This window comes from Aptenodytes forsteri, unplaced genomic scaffold (genome assembly GCF_000699145.1).
Source record: "Aptenodytes forsteri isolate BGI_AS27 unplaced genomic scaffold, ASM69914v1 Scaffold72, whole genome shotgun sequence".
NCBI classification, from domain to species: domain Eukaryota; kingdom Metazoa; phylum Chordata; class Aves; order Sphenisciformes; family Spheniscidae; genus Aptenodytes; species Aptenodytes forsteri.
In genome coordinates this window covers 2,171,378-2,195,613 of record NW_008796193.1, presented here as the reverse complement: position 1 = coordinate 2,195,613, position 24,236 = coordinate 2,171,378, and the positions used below count along the sequence as shown (strand labels likewise).

General features: G+C 49.0%; 2 protein-coding genes across 2 annotated transcripts; both read right to left on the bottom strand.

Moving 5' to 3' along the window:
• Positions 1-4,590: 4,590 nt before the first annotated feature.
• Positions 4,591-9,722, bottom strand: LOC103906161 (putative P2Y purinoceptor 10). Its single transcript, XM_009288002.2, has 2 exons — positions 9,656-9,722; positions 4,591-6,054 (listed from the first exon to the last, which is right to left on the bottom strand). Exon 2 carries the CDS (start codon positions 6,002-6,004, stop codon positions 4,892-4,894), a length of 1,113 nt encoding a protein of 370 aa, XP_009286277.1. The 5' UTR covers positions 6,005-6,054; positions 9,656-9,722; the 3' UTR covers positions 4,591-4,891.
• Positions 9,723-14,296: 4,574 nt separating this feature from the next.
• LOC103906163 (putative P2Y purinoceptor 10) lies at positions 14,297-23,554 on the bottom strand. Its single transcript, XM_009288003.2, has 2 exons — positions 22,944-23,554; positions 14,297-17,562 (listed from the first exon to the last, which is right to left on the bottom strand). Exon 2 carries the CDS (start codon positions 17,558-17,560, stop codon positions 16,538-16,540), a length of 1,023 nt encoding a protein of 340 aa, XP_009286278.2. The 5' UTR covers positions 17,561-17,562; positions 22,944-23,554; the 3' UTR covers positions 14,297-16,537.
• Between the last annotated feature and the right edge of the window lie 682 nt (positions 23,555-24,236).

Sequence of the window (24,236 nt, the reverse complement as noted above, 5' to 3'; positions counted from 1 at the left end):
GCGCGGGGGCAGCGCTGGCTGGACCCTCCCCAAACCTGCCATAGTTGAGGCCACCAAAAACCAGGAGAACTTGGAGCTGGGCACCAAATCACAAAGCAATTATTTTACAGTATAAGATAAAATTTTATCTAATACTTATATTCTTCTCTTATATTACTTATATTTTTATCTCATACTTACCTTTTTATCTTATAAAAATTGGAAATTTTCTGTTCATCTAAGCTTGTGCCTCATGACCGTGTAGGAGAGCCTCAGGCAGAAACAGCTAAGGTCTTTCTGGTCTGCACTGACAGTCTTTAGTAGAAGTAATTCCTGAGCATAGGTTGCACGTCTGTCTTCTCTCCACGTGGCTGGTGATGCTTTGCTTGGTGGTGACCCAGGAGGAGCCCGGGGAAGGGCACGCACCAGGCAGGAGCATGTTTGCAAAGGGGGAGCAGGCGCAGGGCCCCAGCCCCGCTGCCCGCGGATGTGCCGGGCTCTCGCCTGCAGCTCCCAGCATCAGCGGAGCTCGCATGGAGCCAGGGACACAGCTGTGCTGCTTTCACTGGGCCGGGGGCTAAAAAGTTCTGGATTTTCCTCCCCAGCCTCAGTGCCTGCCCTGTCCACCTACAGCAGGGAAATTTTCTTTATAAAACAAAAAAACCCCCGTTAAGAGGAGCAGGACTGAGCGATTGGCGTGGCAATTCCTGCTGGAAAGGACTTGCTGACTGCGGCAAGTTTGAGGCTTTGACTGTTTCTTGGGGGAGAGCTAACCCTTACAGTGCTGACCGCGGCTGTGGCATGGAGGCAGAGTTCCCAAAACCTTTCTCTTGTGCCGTGAACAGGACCCTGCGGTGCACGAGGGACTGATGGACAGCCCTGGGTCTCTAAAATGGTGTTGTCCCATTGAACACCAGTGACTTGGGCTTCGCAGGGTGTTGCTGGCTGAGCCCGTGAATCAAAATTGGAGTCGGGTCTGATGAAATCATGCCTGTCTGGAAAACCGCTCCCTGGCTCGGGTTGGTTTGAAGCAGCAAAATTTGCTTTCTGTGTGTTTAGGTTGCACTCAGAATTGAAGTTGTTGTGTTTGTTCCTTTGCCAGGCGCAGCACTTTCCCCTCTCTTCGGTGCGAGGTGGATGGAGAAGCAGCTCGTTGCCAGCAGTGGTGGCTAGTAGCACTGCGCCAAAAATCATGAGAGTCTGAGTCTCGCTACCAGATAGGTGGTGCGAGCTCTGCCGAGAGCTGAGGCTGAGTGGTTTTCCAGAGGCAAAGTCACTTTGCTGGGGCTGGACTGGGAGCATGTGGTCATGGAGGGAGGAAAAAGGTATTTTTAGCAAAGAGAAAAGCAACCATCCCTCCTTCCCTGCGGTGCCCTAGAAAGAGCTGTGCACAAGAGACGTCTTCTTGGATATTCCCAAGTACTGCAGCATTTTAGGTATGTGTAAGTGTAGTATGTCTGCGGGGTTGTGTGTGTATGTGGATGGACACACATATATAAAAGCAACTAAGCAGTTCTAGTTCTAAAGGATTAAGCTATATAGAATAATTAATTGCAGGTGAAAAGCTCAGGATAGGCGGTTGTCGTCGGTGCCAGCAGAGGTCCGGCTGAGCTGCCCGCTTTGCTGCTCTCCCTGCCACTGCAGCCTCTCGCCCTTCCTGTGAGGGCGTTTCGGAAGCCCTCCTGCCAGCACGCCTTGCTGGGGAGGAAATAATCACAGCCAAAATCATCAACCAGTGGCTTATCGGTCTGAGCTCTCAGGCTGGCTGAGGCCAGAGCATTGTGCCACGTATTCTTCCATCGGAAGAGCTGAGGATGGTACGTGGGAATGAGAGTGCCCTGGTTAAGGGACGTGCTCTTGGTGCTGTTCCCACTGGCCCTGCTCACGAGAGCATGGCCAGCGTCTGTAATACATTACCTTGAAATTAATGAGGCTAAAGCGCAGTGGTGGGGTTATTACTGGCTGATTTTGCCGTGTGAATAAAAGGTTTAATGCCCACAGGTAATGGCTTTGAGAAAGAAATCCTGAAAAGATCTTAATTCCCCCTGTTCTGTTCTCCCCCACGTGTCAGCTCCCAGTCCCTTGCTCTCCCTTCTCTTCAACCTTGAGCTTTTCCCTTGTGAGAAGTTAGCTCACATCTTGGCCTCGGCAAAACAAATCCTCAATGTGGCAGCTTTGTACCTAAACCCGCTTAGGAGCACCGCAGAGCCAGACATCCCCCAGCCCACGCTGACCTGCTGCCCCACGAGGCACCTGAACTACCACTGGTGAAACCCGCTGCTCCTGCGTCTCTGCGCCGGGGACCAGCAGCATCCCTCTCCATCTGTCCCCGCCTCGCTGCAGCATCCGGGCAGCAGAGCTCCCGCTGACCCCAAATCCCCGCGGTTTGGGTCCCGGTGCCCAGCCAGGGTGTTTGTGGTAGCGGGTCTTGGTGGGCTGTGATAAAACAGGAGGGCTGGCAGGTGTCTCGTGGCCTCCAAAGGGCAGAAAGCACCAGTCTGCACTGGAAAAGGATATTTCCTCAGGGTTTGGTTTGGGTAAAACCCAGCAAAATCCTTGCTGTGCCTATAACCCAGAAAGGGATTTTTCTGCTGTATTTCCAATGCAACCTGCGGCGCAGGCAAGCCCGAGGGGCGGCAGGGCAGCCCGAGTAAGGGCTGCTGCTGTGTCTCTGAGTGGCAGATTAGTAAAAGTTCTTGTTTTGCTTTCTTTTTCCTGTTTTCTTTTCGGAAGGGGGAAGCTGCATTGCAGAAATTGTAGAAAAGCTGTGCAATCTGAAAACAAACGGGAAAAGTCCCACCGGTAACTGGTGCTACTGGGAAACCTGGAGCTGGCGCTGCCAGTAAGGTCGGAGCCGCAATTTGGGCTTTGTGGTCAGTCAGCAGGACTTATAAATAACCTGTGGTTATTGAGGGCTACCTGGATGTCCACCCCAGCTACTCAGGGTTGTACCGTTCCTGAAAGACACTCACAGGCTAAAACCATGCTCCCGGTTAAGGTGCTGGTGGTGTGACTTGTCCTGTCTGTGCCGGGTCTTGCCAGCCAAGGCATCGGCGAGGCTTTGCTTGGGCTTCCTGTTTTGCCTGCACACGCTGCTGGGTTTGTGCCATCTGAAGCAGCTTTTTTCAGCCCTGAAAACTTGTGCCCCCCCCAAGCAAACAGGGAACATGTGTCCTTTTGTTGTGTTTTTTTTTTGTGAGAGGAGGAGATTTGGGACAGAGCTGCAGGGCAGTGTGTTTTCTGCCCGTCTCTGGCACACTGTAAGCACCAAAGCAAATTCCTCCAGGTTGTCTGGATCTCCCCTCGCCTTTCTAAGACCAGCCTTGGCAATGTGAGGGTAAACCACCGCCTGCTCTGTGCTTCCCAGAAACGCTGCATGGGTTGGAAATGTGCATCCAATCATCAGCAAAGCTGTTTTCTATCAAACTCCCTCTGCCTACGTTTACTTATATAATTCCCCGAGGGTTTTTTGGCATTGCAGTCGTTGATGCCTTAGCCCACAAGGAGGAAACCTTGCAACCCCCGCGCTGGCTGCTGTGCAAGGGGCTGCGGTGGCAACGGGGCCTCTCTGAGCCCCAAACCGGGGTCCCCCACTCTGCAGATTGTACCGTTGCTTTGAGAGCAGACGTGGTGCATAATGAGACTATTTACAAGCACTTAAAATAATACCCATGATGCCAAAATACGTGTTGAGATCACTTTATTTCCTCCCAAATTTGAAGCCTTAAGGATGCACTTGGGTAAGTTTTGTAAACTTTTCTTGGTACCCAGCGAGGGCTGGGACCTTTTCTGGTTTTTAAAGCAAAACTGAGAGGCTTAGGTAACATCTTAATCTATGACCACAGGCTTTAGCAAAATGCCAAATAACACAAGACTCCTAATAAAGACACAAGAGACAGCAACGCCAGCTACTAGTCCTCCCTTCTGCGGCTCGCCCCGGGTCTCTGCAAGCAGACGTGCCCTGGGAGACATCCTTCATCCTTCCTCCTCTTTGCTTGTGGCATATCCAGTCACAGCCTGTCTTCCAAGTATTCATCCCCCCATAATCAGTTGAGCATCCCATAGCTCCCGGGAGCCAGGCGGACTCCCTCGCTCAGCTCTGGGTGCCTTTTTCAATAGCGTGAGCTGACCCCAGTTTGTTTGAAAACTCCCTTTAACACTGATGTGGATATAGGTTAATACTCTTTGCTTGATTTATGTTGGTAAAGTTATAGTCTTGCAGTCCAGATTAGGCTAGATTAGGTTCAGATGATTGGTAGGGTTTTTTTTTTTGCAATGGAAAGAGGTTCAGTTTACATGGAGATAACAACTGTCCTGGATCTAGAGCCTCACACAAGCATGGTGGATGCTGTAAATCATCACGGGCCGCAGGTAGCTGCGGTTTTTTTTTTTTGCAATGGAAAGAGGTTCAGTTTACATGGAGATAACTAACTGTCCTGATCTAGAGCCTCACACAAGCATGGTGGATGCTGTAAATCATCACGGGCCGCAGGTAGCTGCGGTCAGGGCTGAAACTTCCCCGGTGCTACCTCCCTGAGCTGCGCTGAGGCTGAGCCGCCCGCTTACAACTCAGTATTCAGAAGGATTTTAAAAAATTACAAATACGTAGAAGCACTGGAACAACAGAAATGAGAGGGGCCCGAACCCGGCTGCAGTTCAGCACGGGAGAAGTACTGGCATCGACAACAGCTGTTTTGGGTATTTTAACGATATCGCGATGAAGAACACTGTAAGGCAAACAGTCCCCAGCAGCAACAATGCAACCAGCAAGTCTTTTTGCATCAAAATATCCTTCTAGGTCAGATCCTGGCATCTGTGGCACACAAGGGTAATTCAAGACTTATTTGGAGGCCTAACGCAATCTTCACTCAAGCTATGAGAAGCACCTACATGGACAGAAATGGCTTATGTTTCAAGAGATGGACTCCAGCAGAAGCTCGTCGGGTGGCATGGGGGGGATTTCCATGCTGTTTATTCGGCCAAAGAACTTGGGAAGAGACCAAAACTTAAAGCGTGGAAGATTTCTCTTCATACGAATGTCGTGGCCGGTTTCGGTGACGGAGAAGCTGCTCCCGTGGCGCACGAACCAAGCCCGCAGGGTGGCACAGCTGTGGTGCAGCAGCTGGTCCTGGAACTCGGAGGTCATGAAGTAGTAGAGGACCGGGTCCAGGCAGCAGTTGAGGCTCGCCAGGCAGAGGGAAATGGGGTGGAAGCGGAGTGTGCTCCTGTGAACGGCACAGTCCTGGATGATGTTCTCTATCACCATCATGAAGAAAGGGAAGTTGATGTGGTAGGGGGTGAAGCAGATGAAGAAGACAGCCGCGCACATCAAGACCATGCGCAAAGCCTTCTGCTTCTCGCTGGCGTTTTGCAGCTGCATTGGACACTCCCGCAGGGACTGCCACATCTTCCAAGTGCAGCAGGCAATGATGCCGAAGGGGATGACAAACCCAAACAGCTCCGCCACCGTCACCAGCGCAATGGAGGCTCCTGGGCTCAGCTGCTTCACCCCCAGGTCTGAGAAGCACGTGTTTGTGCTGTTTGACAAGGCTGGGCTCCTCACTACGAGCAGGGGTAAGCACGCTGCCCCGACGAAGAGCCAGACGGCAGCGCTGATGGCTGCGTCATACCGCCGCTTCCAGTCCTTGGCTTTGAAGGGATGGAGGAGGAAGAGGTACCGCTGGATGCTGATGCAGGTGAGGAAGCAAATGCTGGCGTACATGTTGAGATACTTCAGGTAGAAGCACAGCTGGCAAAGAAAACTTCCAAATGGCCAGGCGTGGTTTATGTAGTAATACATCCGTAAGGGCAGCGAGAGGACGTGAGCCAGGTCGGCCACGGCCAGGTTGATCATGAAGATGACGGCTTTGTTCTTCTTGCTGATGAAGCGGCACAAGACCCATAAGGCAGCGCTGTTGGCCAGGAGGCCGGGGATGAATATGAGGGTGTAGGTGGTTGCGTACAGGGTGGACTGGAAGGACATCTGGGGATCGGTACAGTTCCCGGAGGACGCGTTGCTCTCCATCTCGGCTGACTTTCTTTGCTCATGGGGTGATTAAGGCGGATGGAGAGTTTCTGTAGGGAGTAAAAACAGATGCTGTGAAGCCAAGAACTTCCCAGTATTTCCCCACATGGAGTAAATGTGCTTCAGTACAGAAGAATAAGTTGCGCGTAGGTGTGTGTACAGTGTGTGTGCGCAGGTGTATGTGCAAGATGGGGTAAGGTTGGTGGCAGGGGGGGGGGGGGGGGGTGTTGGGAAGAGTGCAGGGCCAGACCCTGCGTACAGGCAGAGATCCCGGCTTCTCCTGCGCAGCTCCTTTCAGATGTGCTCTGCAAGATTTCATACCCTGCCACCCCCTAAGGCGATGCCACAATTACAGTGACATTGCAATTGAGCTCCGTAGCATTAATCTCTTTCTTGCTAATGCCAGAGAGCTTCTTCAGCTCCCCGGAGTTTTTCAAGACCATTTTACTGCATATAGTTTTCTGTTAAACTCCCATCAAATTGGTTCTCTCCAATACATCTAGAAGCCATTTCGGTGGGACTGTAAATAAATAGGGACTTTAAATGGATCTAGACACTGTCTTTTTAGATCCATGCAGTGGTCCGATGTGAATCGGCAGCGAGGGCAATAATTAGTATCAGCAAATGATGGTGCTGGCAGGCAGCCGACCGGAGCAGAGGCCAGTGGGAGAGGTGCAGACAGATCTATCAGAGCTCTGGCTCCAGATTTAAGGCTGGATTTATAAGCTAATAGCTGGCCGAACACATGCCAGTTGCTCTGCTGGTCCTGCTAACTCAATTCTGGCACTCATGGCACACTGTGCAGGCATCGTGTTGTAGCAACAGAAATTATCCTCCAGCAACAGTTCAGGACGTGAAGGAAGATAAATACATCTGTCTTTTAGTTAGAGCAGAAATTCTTTTCATCCATTTACCCATTTCACCTCATCCAGCCAGCGCTGAGGGTATTAGTGGGTCAGAGGGAGCTGCACAGCTCTCGGAGAGGTGATGGATTTTTGCCGTTCGTGAGCAGAGCCTGCGGGGAAACGGTCCACTCTTTTGGGAAGAGGCGATTCGGCAGCAGCGGGTGACAAACCAAGGGCCTGTAGCATCATCTGCAACAAAACGGTGCAATTTTCCCCTTGGAAATGGAGCCTGTAGCTGCCTGCAAGGTGTCAGGCAGCCTGTCCTTCCCTTTCAGGAGACCAGAGCCTGATCTGGCAGAGCCCTGAGCACCTCTTGCCGTTGCCACCGAGCCCCTCGATAGCGATATTTAATTCAGCAGCAGCCAGGGGTGCTGTTTCCCACAGCCCTGAGCCTGGCGTTTGCCACAGGGATGGATGTCTAAAAGCTAATTGCCCACAGTGGGGACCAGGCTTCTGCGCAGAGCCTGGCATTGCTTTGAGGCGCAGGGTGAAGGCTCCTCTACCCTGCTCCTCCTCACCTAGGCAGATCTTCAGAGGGGTTGCCACGTTTTCAGTTTCAGGAGGAAGGTTATACACGTATACGGATATATTGATATATAAAATATAGCCGGCAGCCTCTCGGCTGGCTGCCTGCCGCCTGTACCTCTGACGCGAGAAGGGTCGGTGCATTTACCCACATTTCTGTGCATGTGCGGTGCTTATGCCCTGCTTTCTGAACTGAGGTCTTGCCAAACTGCCTTCTCCCATTTGCTTATTTCTCCAGGGTTTAGGCTGCAAAAAAGCAAGGCTGAAGTGAAACCCCGGCTGCAGGCGGGCTGCTGGGCTAATGCACTTTTTGGCTGCTGACTATGCTTGAGCCGGCAGCCCTGGGTCAGAGGTTGCTCATTTCTCTGCTGGGATGGGGCAGCAGGCAGGGGAGTGGGGATATCTGGCACGAGGGGACAGCTGGAAAGAAAACCCTTCGGTCCATGCAGCATCCCCACGTGCTCCTCACCCGCCTGAAAACCCACGAGGCCGGTGCCCTTTGCACCAAGTCTGTTTAACCCTGGAAAAGTAGTGGTAGGACACCTTGTCTTCACATCTCTGCAGAAAATAGGGAGGGGAAAACTGCCGGGGAGCGTGGGGAACGCGGCTATTCCCAGCTCTTGTCACACCTTTCCAGTGGCAGAGGTGGCACTTGCTGGTCTGGGCTTGTGAAAGGGATTATAGAGTGCCCAGTGTCCCTGTCCCACCATCTCCTCCCTGCCACGCATCTCAGCCCAAATCCTAAACCTTGTCCCTGCAGACGTGACCACAGGGAGCCTCCTTGCTGGTTTTCTCCATTTTTTTGGCTTTCCCTGGGAGCCCGGGAGTGCCTATTTCTCATCGGGAGGGCCGGGTGTCGCTCCTGGTACCTGACACTTTCAGTTTTTAGGTGACAGGGCTTGTCAGGGCACCTGGCAAGAAAGCAGCGGGGAGCTCCCCGCCGAGCCGCCGCCGGTCTGGGTTCAGGCCAGTGCTCATTCACTACAATGCTTCCTGAAAGAGCGGATTTTTTAATTTACTATTATTTTTCAGTTTTCACTCTGTGAGGAGCCTCCCCTCCTGCCTGCACCTTGCCCCGAGCCCCTCCAGCTCCCCCCATGTACTTCCGTCAGTGACGCCGGTGCCGGGGCAAAGATGCTCCCTTGGGCTTTGGCAGGGGTTTTGCTCAGCGACTTTATAAAGCTTGTACGAAATACTCCCCGCTGTTCCTTGATTGTTTTCCTATTTCATCCACGCACGGACTTACACACGGGCAGGAGCTGGGGAGGTGGGTTTTTTTTTAACTGGTAAAGCTGAGTTTTATCCAGCTGCACGCTGAAATTACAGAGGGAAGACGGGTATCACTGCCAGAGGAGTAAGACGACTGGTTGTGGATGTAGCACTGCAATTCATTAAACATCAAGTAACTTTGCAATTAATTAGGAGGTTATTAAAACACCCGTGTGTCTTTTTCCGAGTATGTTAGCAGTATCTGTTCCCGGAGGCGTATGTGGCTGTCGTTGTTGGAAATCGCCTGGCTACTCTGAATCACTCTGCGCCCCACCCAGCCCTACACTGCTGCGGTATTGCATTTACTACTCCCAGATTCACTGGCAAACTCGCCCTCATCTTTTCCATGGGTTGGTTGGACAAACCGGGCTAAAGCTGCGCTCCGGGCGCGGCTGGAGAGAGCCCCTGGCTTCGGGAGCCCCGGAGCCGGGGTGCAGCTGGGGGGCCGGGGCAGAGCTGCCCCCCTCAGCCCTGCTCAAGCCTGGGATGCTGGAGGGAAAAGCAGTCTAGGGGAAAGAAAAAAAAAAAAGCCACTTTTGGCTTGAAATAAGCTCCTGATTTGAAGTAGCAGAGGCTTTCTGGCACTTGTGTTTTAAACAATAATTTTGCTTGTTTAATCTAGGCACTAATAGGAAACACGTAAACAGAGCTGATGGGTTATGGCAGCTTCTGTCAGTAATGACAAAATGGAAGTATTTTGGGTAAAACAGGCTTTCCCTGTGTGCTGCCGCACACAGCAGCCTGCTTGGATGCTCCGAGCTCCACTCACCCACCCCTCGGAGCCGAGCGAGACAGAAATACGTAGGCACAGTCAGAAGCTGCTGAGGATGTTGCACCAGCCTCTGCCTGATAAGATCTCTTGAGGAAGAAATAAAAAAAAAGTGATAACGTTGCTCAAAACTGTGATAGCTTCAACCTACTGAAGAAAACACGCAGCAGAAATCAAGCTTACCTTCCCGTGACTGCCATCCTTCTGGGGGGTGACATCCATGCTAGAGAGCAGGAGGAGCGAGCTTTCTGCTTTTATTTCCCACCGATTTTCGCAGCAATCCCACCCCCAGCGACTCCTCGTTAAACTTCCACATGTTTTCGGAGGGCTGGAATCCTGCCGGCATCTGCAGCCCAGTACAGTGGCTGCAGAACAGGAAATCCTGTATTTTGTTTCTCTTCACCACACAAAACGTGTACAGCTAATGACGTTAAAACAACTGGGAAGGCGATGACGTCGTTTGATCCAACGGCTGTGCGATAGAGACCTCGGACGCGGATTTCTTTCCTTCTTTTTGCTCAGGAGTTGTGTTAGGTGGCGGTGTCCTTCGGTCAAGCTGCTTCTGCTTTTATCCACGGTCACTTGCCATTTGCTTGCTAAAAACTATAAAATACAGAAGCAAAAATCTTCCAATAAGTGCTCGCTAAAGGAAAACTGAAACTGTGCCAGTGTAAGTTACTGGAAGGTAGCAATTTTCCTTCATTTTCTTGGAAGTTTGGTGAGCCTCAGGCTATCAAGGCTATAGGCTAAAGCTAAGGATTTGGACTTTATTTCTGAAATAATATGATGGTTTAAGGTGGAGATTTTCCCAAAATACCATTATGGGTTTTTTTAAACAATGTGCATCATTCCCAATTGCTCTTTTTTTCTTTTTGCCTCCTTTAATTCCTTTCCCATATATGTATATGCATATATATATAATTTTTAGTTCTTTTACTGCCTGCTAAGCATGACCACCTTCTTTCTGAATTGCTAAAAACTGGCGGGCATATATTGTAGTGTAACTTATTATGAGCTGCCTCATTTCCAGCTGAACAGTTTTACTTGATACACAGTGTCACATCTTACGGCCCAGGGCTTGCGAAGACAATACGGCTGTTGGCATCTTTCCCTTTCTTATTGTAGGTAACGTATAAATAGAACTATTCTTGCTCTGTTCATCTATTCCCTGTAATTGGTCCTATGACCCCGCAAAATTAACAGAAATGTAACTGTGGAAGAGAACTGAAAGCAGGAAGCTATTATAACCTTTAATTGTAGAGTAAGTCGCCAGCTCGGGATCTGAGATCAAGCGTGCATCTTTCCCCACAGTATCTGAGCCCCCCGGCTCTGCCGGCTGCGCAATTGCCAGGGTTTCTCCGCGCTGGCAGCGATGCTGATCACGGGGACCTGAGTGCACTCCCGTGCCGTGAAGTGGTGCTTCACGACAGCAGCGTAGAGAACGGAGAAGAGGATCCTTGACCTGAAGTGTCCTGTGGTCAGTGGAGGGGCAGTTACTTAAATCCGTTGGTCAACATCCTCAGGAGGGCAAAAGCAAGACCAGTTTATACACCAGCCTTTATACACATATCTATGGGCTTCGTTACTGCTTGCTTATCCATCATGTAAACACAGCCTGCTAGCAAATAAGTACTTGTGAAGCCCCATACTTCCCGTCTCAGCTGAGAGCAAAGTGATTTGGAAGATGCAAGAGCTATTTATCATTCCAGGTTTTCTTTTTGTGCATCTCTTTCAGCAGCAGATGCTGATCCTTGGAGGAAAGAACAGTGCTCGTGTATTTGCAAAGCATCCATGGATTCACAGGAGGGAGGCTGGTGCTGTGCCCCATCCCTCTCCAGAGGTTAAAGGTTTATCCCAAAGTGAAGTGGCTGTTTTATCAGGATATCCTGCCTAGGACATCCTACTTCTGTGTCCACAGCACGCACCCAGCGCCGCATCCAGCCATCTCCAAGCCCTATTTTTAGGTACGTGTTTACAGCAGGGCTGCTGGGGAAGGAGAGGTCAGTGGATGTCAGACCGCAGTGAGGGTCAGACTCCCACCTCCGGGTTCATAACCACATCGAGTCCTTCCTCCGCTCATCGGCTTTTTGGAGTACTTTTGCAGAAGACGGCAACCTTCCTAGTCGTGAAAGGCTGATGGATTGACAAGCCTCAAGCCTTTTCCTTCAATGTATACTAATCAACCTCTCCGTTCTTCTTTCAACTGCATGCATATTTTTGTTTAGCATTTCTGCTCTTCTGGCTCATTACCAATACTAAACATGCATTTTAGGCTATGCAATGTTATACTTTGAAAGGCAGAAGACACAAAGGAATTTTTAAATAACTGTGAGACTTTATCTAAGGCCTCCAGATAAAGGTCATCTTCGCCTTTAGCCTGGTATCCTGTGGGCAGAAGGCCAAATGCATATGATCAGCATCTCTTTAAGTGCTCAGCATTTAGAAATATCTGACAGGATGCACCTGAAGGATGTATGAAAAACAGTGGGCCATTCGGGAGGAGGAGGTTTTATGCACACAAAGCAACTCACCCTTGTGCAGAGACTTGCTACGGCTTGACCGGAGCCGTCGGCATATGGCCCGTGGGGCTGGGCGAGTCCCTGGTGCCCTGTGGCACATAGTCCCTCTCGCCGCTGCACAGTGGTTGCTACAGGGGTAGCATTTTTAGGAAGCTTTGGTTTATTTTACAGCAAATAATTGTCGGTCACTCCCTACCTTTTTGGGCTAAGCCCTCGTGTAATCCACAGACCCAGCATTTTTGGTCAAAATGCACCAGTCATAGCCCCAAAATCTGTTAAATGCAATGAAGGGTTTTCATATTTTTGAGCTGGCTCCTAGTTTTTGAGCTGTTGTCCTGCATTTACAGCATATCTTGTTTTTTCTCTGCACAGAGAGCTGGTAATTTCATTTAAGGAAAGAAAATGAAGCTGAGGTACGCGCAAGATCCTGCAGCTCAGAACCTGAGGCTGCAGAAAGGCATTAAATCCCATGGGGTTTCTTTCCAAATACGTTTGCTGTCAAGCACGGGAGGGCCCTTTCTCAAGCAGGAGAGGAATTACCAGACCTCTGATACCAGTTAAGGTGGGGCGGCCATTTGCTGGCACTGCAAAGAAACACATTTTCTTTTGCTAACAGGTGAATGGCTCATGTGCTAGAGAAGGAGAATATGTCATGCCGTGGTTTTGCCCAGGGCCGTGCCGTCGGGGCACACGCACTGCCGTCGGTGCAGGCGGCTTGGAGACCTCACCATGTTTCCACCCTGAGCAGTTCCCTTCGGGGTGAGGTTTGATGCAGGCTTGCTCCAGCACCAGGTGCCAGCGGAGCCCTTCAGATCCATCCTTCACAAACCTGCATAGCTGTAGCCAGCCTCCTGACTTGGTTAACTTCTGCCTTTCTGTGGCACCTCTGTTGAAAGACCTTTTTTTTGTGTCTGCCCAAGAAGGATGAAGATGTCATCTTTTTATAGCTGGTGAGTCCGGGCAGCGGGACCAGCACAAGAGATAATCCAGGAGCAACATCATGAAATTACATTTCCTCTTGTCAAAATAATAAACATGTTTTATGGTCGCAGGAAATGGGGTGAATTACAGGAACCGGAGCTGGGCACATTGTGCCTTTCAAAGTGTGAGAGCGCTGGCAGGCAAAGCCAGCACCTGCAGCCCCGGGTCTTGTGTCGGATCCAGCACCTCCCAGCCAAGAAGGCAGCCGAAGTACTGTCCTCCTCGACGGTAACGCTGGATTTGTCTATTCGTCTCTTGAGACACTGCTGAGGTTTTGAAGGACTTAAACTAAAAGCTTTGAATTTCACATATGGGTTTGTGGAGGCCAAACTGACGGTCTTTGACTTTCTACATGCTTTCAGAAAATTCCAAGTTTTCCTTGATCTCTTTTTACCTTGAATTGTTGCTTTCTAGGCTAGCTCCCCATCATGACCATCTTGGCTAACTTTCTGTCATGGTTTAACCCCATCCAGCAACTAAGCACCACACAGCTGACTTAACTCTATCCCAGCCAAAACCAGTATGCTTTCCCACGCACCAGAAGAGACCATTAGAGCAGGCTGTCTAACCTCCTGCACATCAGAGTGACTTGACTTGAAAGGCTGAAAATGTTGAGCGTCTGACTTTTCCTCACAGGCTGGGGCTGCAGTATGTAAAAGACCATTTTGGGGGGGTCTAAGGGAATTCAGAGAGCCGAGTGAGGCAGGAAGACAGGGGGGAGAGCGTGAGCAGCCGAGGTGCTTGGGGATGCCATCGTGGTGGCGGGGAATATTATCCCTCATGGAGCCACCAAATTCCTTGTTAAGGTTAAGGGTGGGAGAGCCACCATCGCTCTTTGGACTTTCAGATGCTGCCGGGTCCACGTTACAACTTTCAGTACGTAGGGGACAATAGTTACCGATTTCTGCTTTACCAATCTTGTCGTACATGATGTGAATGCTTTTTTAAGCCGTATAGATTTGGATCTGCAAAATGATTGTTGGATGAGATATAGAGAGATGATTTCTGCGGTCCTGCCTGCATGTAAGGATGATAGCCGTCACTCCTCCTCACCCGGTCACATACCACCCACAGCACAGCTGTTCCCACGAAGGACCTTTCTCTCCCCAGAATACCTCTAAATCCAATGTAAGTGTTGTAGTTAAAAAAAATAAATAAATAAACACCAGTCATATTAGAATGGTGAAAACCTTTCTGTAGACAAGCAAGCAACCTGTTTAAGAATAGCAAAAGTTGATGCACTCCATCACTTGAACTCTTTGATTCAAGGAGGAGCTGATCCCATTCAGTTTTCTAGGTATAAGTGATAACTACGAAACTCAGCTTATGTTTGCAAAAATGTGTTTATTTTTTAAGCATCAGTTTTTGGAAAGAAAAATGTAGGGCAAGCTACATAGTTACCATAACAGTGCCTTCAGTTTGTTTTCACCTGATAAATGGAGAATTCTATGAGAAAGAAATCACAGTAAACAGCTCCTAGTCACATGCTAGCTGATCAAGGTCCATAAAAATCCTCAAAACAACCATTGAAACTAAAGTCTCCTTCACTGACAATATTATACAGCGTCTAGCTTATGAGAAAACTGCTAAACTGACAAAAATTTCATTTTGCATGCTTAACTGCATTACCTGAGCACCAACCTCTGCTCTCATTTTTAAGGGGTCTACCTGCAGTGTGTAAACGTGTATGTGTATCACCGGCGTAACGAACTGCCAGTTAAATCAGAGAAAACATTTCCATTGACTTCAGTGGGAGATGGACTGTTTGCCTACTCTGCAGCTTTCTCACCAGAAGCCTGCAATAATACTCTCTCTGTGAAAGCTACTTCCTTCAGATAGGCATATTTTGGTATTTTCACTTATCTACATGTAAGATTAAGTTCATCGTACTGTAGCCCATAATCATCTTCTCACAAATGGGAGGAGAACTACAAGAGCTTATTGTATTTAATCAGTATGTCTTCGCTGCCTTTTAGAGGAACTCCAGTGTAATGGTTATTTAAAGCTGGCTATTGTTTGCTTTTTCTCATTTTATTGTAAAACAGTCAAGTGGGAAAACATAATATGCAGAAAATTTTCGGCCGAGTTAAAATGTAATTAAGTGGAATTGAGAAGTTGGATTTAAAATATACTTAGCAAGTGTTTCTGGTATTTCTTCTATTTTTTAGCAACATGTCAGATGCTGGCACTGGTGCTTACTGAGAACTGTACACGTTCCTTTTGAAAAAACACAGGTTTTCAAAGGCAATAAAATCAGCGCCTGTGTTCAGCCAAAACAATCCCCAGGTATCACGAGGATACCCTTGAAGTTACACAAAGTGGGTGAACTTGGCTGAAGAGCTGTCGCTAACTTAAAATAAGGGGCAAATGGCATCCTTTCCTGTCACTGCTTTTCGTATCTTTAAAGCCGATGAAGTTATAAAACTGTAAACATTAAGATCAAGAGAGGAGCTGGTGGAAAAAAATCACAATGAATAATTTACTTAAGAAATTAGCCTATGCTCAGTTAGTGAAATCACCTTGGCAAGGACACCTCTCTCTTTAAAAAGTTGTGCCAGTTGAACCCATTGAGCAGAGATTTCATGGGGCGGATCCATCGCAGTTACCTCTGAGGTGAAGAAGCCACACGCAGAAGAGAGTGAGGACCTGAATGGTACCACCAGCATCCTCAAATCCACCTGCACCGATGCCGAGTCCGGCTGCACCCAGCCCATGGCGTGCTCCTGGTGGTCCTGGCCCTCGGGGCCCAAAGGTGAAGGCCACGTGCTGATGCCCCCCTTGTCCCCGGGGGCAGCTCGGAGGGGAAGAAAGTCACTCGGAGCAAGGGAAGGTCCCATTCTCTGGAGTGTTTGAGGAGCCATCAGGAGAGTTTGTCCTGTAGAGGGTCTTGCACCAGCTGTAGGTGCAAGTTACGGGATGCATCAGTGATTAAGGAGCAAACTTAGAGCTGGGTGAGGAGGAAATAATGAATGAGAGCGGGAGGGGGAGCGAGGGAAAGGTGAAGCAGAAGTGTGGGGACCAGTGGGATGCACTCAAAGCTGGGGCTGCCGTGCTGAAGCAAGCTGCCAACCTTCACGTGTCCGCAGCCCTGAGTGCAGAGACCAAAACTGCCATTTATTATTACGGCCATTTTCGGGTTCTTGTATGCATTGTGTGTTTTTAGCAGAGAAGATATTTCAGTGGATGTCAGTGTATGGATGTGGGATTGTCTTTTGTTTGATTATAGAGCCATGGAGTTGGGAAAATAGAAGAAAAGCCTCCTGGGACGCTTCCACCATTTCCTAGCAAAAGCTTTGTCGCTCCCTCCTGTATATTTTCTAGTCCAACTAGGTCAGGCGCGGATGGCACAGCGGTAGGTGTAGTCACGCCAGTTGGGTCGCTCATCAGCTCCCAACACATTGGTCTTAAACAGTTTTATCTTCTATCTGTTGAAAGATTTCCACTGCCACAAAACTCCCCCGAATAAACTTGCAGGATCTTCCACAACGGAGTTGGTAATCGAGTATCACAGAACAGTCCCAGATTTCATATGAAATATCTTCATTCTTTTAAGCTGGCTTTCCTGTCATTCCTTAATTGATGAGGCACTCTCTTTGCTCATGAGCCGACTCCTGATGACCATGCTGCTGTGCCTTGATATCTGATCCTGAAACTCTGAAGTCATAAAGAAATACAGGATTGGATCCAAACAGCAGTCCAGACTCGCAAGACTTAAGCAAAAGGGTTGGGCGTAGAGCGTGATGGTACTCAGGAAGCAGTCTGTAATGACGTTTTCTTTCACCAACATGTAGAAAAAGAAGTTGATGTGGTATGGTGCAAAACACACGCAGAACACAATGGCACACATGGAAACCATCCTTAAAGCCTTCCGCCTCTCGCCGCTGTTTTGGAGCGGTATCTGGAAGCCCCGAAGAGAGTCTTTTGTTTTCCAAGTACAGAATAAAATAATGATGAGAGGGCCGATGAACCCGAAGAGCTCCGCCGTGCCTGTCATCAGCACAGTGGCCACCTTGCTGTCGATCTGCCGGACTTGAAGGTCTGCAAAGCAGGTATTTGTGGTTTTGGCCAGGCCGTAGCTGCGCATGATGGGGAATGGCAAGCACGCCACCCCAACGAAGAGCCACACCACAGCGCTGATGGCTACGTCGTACCGCCGCTTCCAGTCCTTGGCTTTGAACGGCTGATACAGGAAGAAATACCTCTGAATGCTGATGCAGGTGAGGAAACAAATGCTGGCATACATGTTGAGGTACTTCAGGTAGAAACACAGTAAGCAAAGGAATCTCCCAAAAGGCCACGTGGAGTTAATATAATAGTATATTCGCAGTGGCAGCGAGAGGACGTGAGCCAGGTCGGCCATGGCCAGGTTGATCATGAAGATGACGGCTTTGTTCTTCTTGCTGATGAAGCGGCACAAGACCCATAAGGCAGCGCTGTTGGCCAGGAGGCCGGGGATGAATATGAGGGTGTAGGTGGTAGCGTACAGGCTGTTTTTGAACATTATATTGTGACTGGAGCAGGTCTGGTTGCTCTGCGTCATGACTGGGCTGCTGGAAACATCTGTCGTGGTATAGGGTGGGTGGGTCATTCCTGTAGAGAACAAAAATAGGGGCTGTAAAGGCAAAGGCACTGCAAGAGTTGTCGATATTCACATTTGCATTTCCTATTTGACTATTCAGTAGGAAGTAGAGGTTTGGAAATGTCTTCTGTATAAAACATCCTGCTGTCTTCTTCAAAGCTGCCCTTTCAGAGGTCTCCCACTATTCACACAGAGGTGGGGAACCATTCCTGTTGTGCCAGTCCCCTTGCTGGGCTGTCCGAGTGCCATAAGCACAGGTGAAGCTGTGCCATACTGCTAATAGAGGAGTAGGAGAAGCTGCCTATCGTTTTGGCAGCTCAAGGTCATCTGTGGTTTGGTCTCTGAGTAGCAGGGGAGGAATACATGGAAGAAAGGTGTGCCATAGCCCAGCTCCTGCGTGTGAGCAACCACATGGCATCAAAACGTGGGTGCCAACCACTGAATCATACCTGCCATTAACGTGTACATTATTGCGTGAGTGGCATGTCTCCTGATCCCATCAGTGGACCTCATGGACCCACCTTCTCTGGCACGATGGGGACAGGCCGTGTGGGAAAGGGTAGCAGGGAGTGGGCTTGAGGAGTTTGACCGCTGTAAGTGCAGCCAGTGCTCCTGAAGTGTGCTGCCACGTATTTAAGCTAATGTAACAAGCAGAGACCTAATCAGATCACCAACTTCCATTTCTCATCACCCTAGCAGCCTCAGTTTAACACTTTTTTCCATCAGATAATTTTATTTTTAGATGCTTCCAATTTCTGGCTCTCCTTTGATTCAGATGAGTAGGGATGGCGAAATGTCACATATTGAACTGTTGGGCCATCATTTTTTTGTCAGCTTTTGTAACTGGGACTTGTCTTCAGTAAGGCAACATAGGCAGGAGGAGTTTGATTTTATCAGGTATTTCCCCATAGGGTTATAATTCTCATTACAGTGATTCCCTCCTGTGTCTAATACAATGGTTAAAATCGAATATCAGCTTCCTATTTCATGTGGCACTGCAGACACTGATTCATTCCTTCTGACTCATTTCCCGCACCACTGGCAAAGGGCATTTGCCAGAAAAAGTGTCTCTGTATGTAGATATTAGTAACTCGTACCCTGTTACTACTGTTTTTTTCCTTCATGTTACAAAAAAAGAGTAGTGTTTGGAGCTCTCAAGTGACAAAGAACACAAATAGCTGTTTTTTCAGCATGTTAATCGTTGCGGTACTTGGACTTGGCAGTTCGTACAGACACTGTTCAAGGCTGCTATGGAAGGGTTGTAACTCAGGCCCCAGAAATGCCCAGATGTGGCAAGGTCCCAGCATGGGACACAGGCCACCCTCACCGCGGGTGCAGTGGCTCTGGCTGACGCTGATGGTGAGCAGGGCCACCTAACCACAGCTCCTGCGGGCTCCCTAAACAGATCCTGCTGCCAACTTTCTTGCTTTTCTCTTTAAACTTGTCTTTCGTTTTCTCACACTCTTCAAAAAGCAACATCTGCATGTTTATCTCCTGCAGCACCCTCAGCTTTAGCAACTGGGCTACATCCTTCAGTTGCACCAAACTTCAAAGAAATGCTGCAGTCAAGAAACCCTGTCTAATCCCCCTCCTTCACCAAGGTGGCACGAGTACACTGAGGCCAGGTGCCTCAGAGCACACCTCCCAGGATGGTTTTGTCCCCCCGGGGCAATCCCTCCAGTCTGCAGTTCACTCCCAGTAACCCTCACCCCAAGCCAGCTCTGGGACAAGATGCTCTGCTCTGTGGTGGGGTGTCCCCAGCTGCCCCCACCCCAGGACACCACAGCCTTGCTCCTATCACAAGGCCAGAACATGTCCATGAGGAGGGAAGAGGGCTCAAAAGGTGCTGGAAGTGAGGGGGAAAGATGCATCTGGCCCACGGCCTTATCTCCACCGGTCTGAGAAGCAACACTGGAGGCCTCCTGCTCTCCTTTCTGGTGCTCCTCAGGACACTGAGACAGGGAGTGGACAGGGCACGGAGCTGAGCAATGGGGTGTTCACTCAGGGCATTGCTTCTCAGAGCGGTAAATTTGGGTTACATCCCATTTCTTAAGAGTGCTGTGAATTTCTGGTCCTCAGGATGTTTGTGATCCCTTTCCGTCTGGTTTGTCTGCAGCTCTAGCTGGACATGCTGTCTACTGCCCTTGTCTCCAGTAAGAGCACTGCTCACTACACCCAATTTCTGCCCCTTCAGGTGACCTCCCACTTTGCCAAGAAGCCATTAAAGAGCCACTTTCAAAGTTACTAGCTGCCTGGGTTTCCTTGGGTGTCCAGGTTAGACTGACTGCCGGGTGCTCCTCCAAAACACGAGTGCTAGATGGCCATTGAAACCATGGAGGATTAGGTACATTTGCAAAATGTTCTATTTTAAGGACAAACTTATATTTAAATGCTGGCCAGTAGACACGTGTTCTTCAGTTCAAATGAGTCATAACAGTCAGTTTGCTTATTGAGGTCCCTAGATACTGTTAGCCCTTATTTACATTTCATGTGACAGCTAAGGACCAGACCGCAATGTCAGCAATCAGAATAATCAAGTTCAGGCTGCTGACTCAAACTGGCCTCTGAATGGAGCCATTTAGGGTAAACTGACATGCCCAGGATGTGTCTGCTGTAACATGGGGGTGATGCTGAGTGCACACGCTTGATACCAGAATTCAGCCTTCGCTTTCTGGTTGCAGCAAACCGTGCCCGGGCATGCAGACGAGCACAGGGCTGGGCTGCAAGGGCTGCAGCGTACCTGAGACCATGGTGGAGCCCACAGCACGGAGAGGTTCCCCCTTGGCCTTCATCTTCATCTGCTAATTGTCCACAAGGTGTCAGAGTTAATCAAGATTTCATTTCTTTGCCCTCCTCTTTAAGGTATTTTTCTAACACCCAAGGGACTAGGGCTGTCTGAGTGGCGGGAGGCAGAGGCGGTGGTGTGACTATCTTCTCATGAATTTGTGTTGCTACCTTCTAGGGTGATCCCAAATTGAAAAACTCTTGTGTTGCTGAATAAGTGATATTAGGGGGAAAAAAATGCGCCCAGGAGTAGTCCTCATACTGCTAGTATTTACAGATAGAAGAGTCCTGAAAAGCTGCACTTTGATGGAGACCAGGGAGCTGCTTTGAACCTTGGAGCCAAAAAGGTTATAAAACCCAACCTGTGGAAATGCAGGTGATGTCCCATCCCCACCACCCCGAGCAAACATAACACTGTGATTGATGAACAGGAGATGTATGGTCCGTGGAGTCAGAAAAAGCCTCTCCCTTGCATTCAATGAACTCGGGGTCAGGCCATTTACAACGAAGTGGACAGAGCAGGATGACCTGGCTGGCAGTGCAAAAGCATTGACACAATTCATATATACGTGGGTGACGTCTGCTGGCTCATCAGAACAGGGCACTTTCTGAGAATGAATGACTTCATTACAAAGTCATAAAAATATAATGAGATTAAACCATCTCTTTAGCCAAAATGCACCCAGGCATATGCACAGGGGACTACAAAACAATTGCATTTCTGCCCTTCCTCCCACTTCTCTTGTTCAGATTGAAGCTTAATCCTACACTGTCCCCTTATCTTCCCACCTGTGCACAAAAGCACACGCACAGAGATACCGCTGAACGTTGGTCTGAAATTGGGTGTCCAAAGCTGTTAAGAAAGCAGTCATTTGCTGCATGACGTGTGTACAGCAAAGGTAGAAGGCTGAAAAGCTCCATCATATTTTATCGACACTTATTTACACAGGAGACGGCTCCTACATTGTTTTCAGAATATGAAATTTCAAAAAAATTGGTAGTAAATAAATACACTGTTATCTAACTACTGTTTTGTACATTTTAATTAGAGTCTGTATTTCTGAGGCTGCTGCAGTAAGGACATAATTAAGTGTGCGCATTATTACTTGTAGCTGGACATTTGGAAACTAAACGTGGCATTTCCAGAAAAAAGATGTTCATCTTGATTGGACTGAGAAGCACAGGAATGTCATTCCAGAGTCCTGGATCTTTCTGGCGTGCCCATCAGCAGACGGGTTAATTAATTTGATTAAGACACAAATGCCTCTACACTCTGCCCTCATTGCATGGCCGTGAACATCTCACGCTATTGCACTTGCACTTCGGTGTGAAACCTCCACAGTCAGAAGTGGAAAGTTCTACAGTTAAGGGTGCTTTTTCTGGTTTTCTTCTTCCACAAAAAAGCGCAGATCTGGGTTGTCTGATCTGTTGTGATGAGGTGTTTTCGTTTTGCAACACTAGCCTAATTCTCACTTCTGCAGCTCCGGCAGCTGAAGAAGCAGGGCATGCACACGCAGCAGGACGCCGGCAGCCTCGCTGGAGCGCTTGCTCCAGGCTGGGCGAGGGCTGTCCCGCGGATGGGCTTCCATCACGGATGCAGTTCCCATGGCTGGTGATGTTTGCACCAGAGCCAAGGTCCCAGCACTTTCACTTGACACTAGAAAACATGCCCTTAAACAAAAATCACACTCTTACTTCACACAACCTACTGCTCCAGCCTGCTGCTGAAGTCCTCTCCTACATAAATCCGCAGCAAGCCAGATTTGACATACTGACTCGCCTTCGGTGCGATTCCCTTTTGATTTACTTTAAGAAATTTCAGATTCAGGGGCCACCCACTATGAAGCCTGTCTGTAATTGCTGAAGTGCATATGTGCCGTATTGCTGTGCTCCCGGCAGTGCTGAGCTGCCGGTGCAAGTGAATGCAAGCCCATCAGTAAGCCACCTTTTACAAAGTACCGTTTAAAAGCTTCAGTCCATGAAGTAAGTTAAGTTTTAATCCAGACCAGTGACTGCAGTCTGAATTATGAATTAAAACTGCCTCGGGATTCTCATTAACAAAAACAAGTCCAAGCAATCTTGCTATTTGTGTTATACTGTGTTCCCCTGACTAATATTAATTCCCTACTGCCACAATTCAGTCAAAGAGCATTGGGTGGCACAAAGACAGGCAGCATGTAGATTTTTTTTTTATGGTAATATAGATCACCGTTAGAAAGAACAGATTTGCAAGTTTCCCTTACTGTCAAGTATGATTTTAAAATAAAAGATATTCCCTGAGAAATCAGGCAAAAGAAAGAAATTGTGCCTAGTAATGACACTGGAGAGCAGTTGGAGAACTGCTAATTGCCCACGCTGTAACATTTTGCTTTCTCTAGCAACAGCAATTCATGCAGCCGCTGTTTCATCTCCTCCATGTGTTCATACAGAGGATTGGCATGCAAGGAGGGCTGCTGTTTTTTCAAGACTCAAAGCAACACAAATCTCCTCCTGGCAAGAGCCAACCCCTAAGAAGAAGCCCAAGGAGCACAACGTTTTCATAGGAAACAGCATAGGCTCGTTAACGTTGGTTCTAGATCACAAAGAGAGAGCTTAAAAGCAGCCTTACCTTTTCAGGCAGAAACCCAGCTAAGTGCAGCCGTGCTGTCAGGAGGAAGTGGAGTGTCCCGGCTGCACCGCACCAGCCTTGTTTACATGTGCACAGCGACCTGAATGACATCATGGGGTGCTGCAAGGTGCTGCTTTGCCTGCGGTTCCGCGCTGGGGCTGCCGCTGAGGCGGGCGCCTGGCTTGCAGCCCCTACCTGCTTTTGTGGGACTCGCTTGCTCAGCTCCCAGCCCTGCCGAGCTGAGTCCCGGCCAGGTGTACGCACGGTTGCCCCAAAATCGGGTTCATGTGCCTTCGTCCTCGGTGTTTTCTCTCCGGCTGCTCCGCCGGGATGGCTTGGCACCCTTTGGGCTGCTGCAGGACAAGGTTCTGAGTGGAGCTGGGTGCTGCTCTGTGCAGGGCACCCCTTCTTCCTCTCCCACTCTTCCTCCTCTCCACTCTTCTTCCTCTCCCACTCTCCCTCCTCTCCAAGCACAGCTCCGAGCTGACTATGGAAACATGCCTGAGGTTTCTGCCTGCTCCGCCCTGGGAAGTTCAGCTTTGCTCTCGCCTCCTGATCGAGGGGCTGTAGAGAGTCATTGCTGTGCGTGAGCCTCGGCTGGTGGTTGCTCTGTTTCACCTAGTGCTAAATCCTCTTGCTGATGAAGTCCAACTTCCCAATGGCTTTTTATAGCGCTCGTGTGAGTCTTGCTTGACATGTCTCTTGAACTAAATAAGCAGGCAGCTCAATTTACACTTGCTGGAGTTTGCTGCTGGCAATGTCAAACGGTGGCACTTCTTAAATTGTTTCAAGCAATGGGGTGAAATCCAGCCTCACCCTTACCCCAGGGGGTAAATGCATTAGTGAAGCCAGGATTTTACCCACTTAGAGGATCTAATTGTTTGGATTTTCAGAAAGCCACCGGGAATCTGACCTGTTTTGCTTCTTCAGGGTCCGCCTGTGGCTTGCAGCACACCACTGTCCCTGTAGCTCAGCAGTTAACCCCTCTGCTCTGTCGTGGTTTAAGAGTGTGAAGTAGAACATCACTGCAGCTACTCCCTGACGTGGGGACAATATAGATGTTGATGTCTGCTCAGAAACCTCGAAACCCAAAACTAATGGCTCTGGTTCAAATAAGAATGCTCCACAATGAACACCCCCTAAAGCACAGTGCTGTGCTTTACATATGGTCCTGTTTCCATGAATTGTCAAAGGAAGTTGGTAGAAGTTGGGAGACTGTCAGAGGTTTATTTTCAAATTATTTATATGGGCTTCATGAAAAGCCATAGTGAGCTTTTGGCCAATGTTGCAGTG

Excerpts from the sequence above, each read along its gene's own strand:
- LOC103906161 (XM_009288002.2), bottom strand. The coding sequence starts at position 6,004 with ATGGAGAGCAACGCGTCCTCCGGGAACTGTACCGATCCCCAGATGTCC.
- LOC103906163 (XM_009288003.2), bottom strand. The coding sequence starts at position 17,560 with ATGACCCACCCACCCTATACCACGACAGATGTTTCCAGCAGCCCAGTC.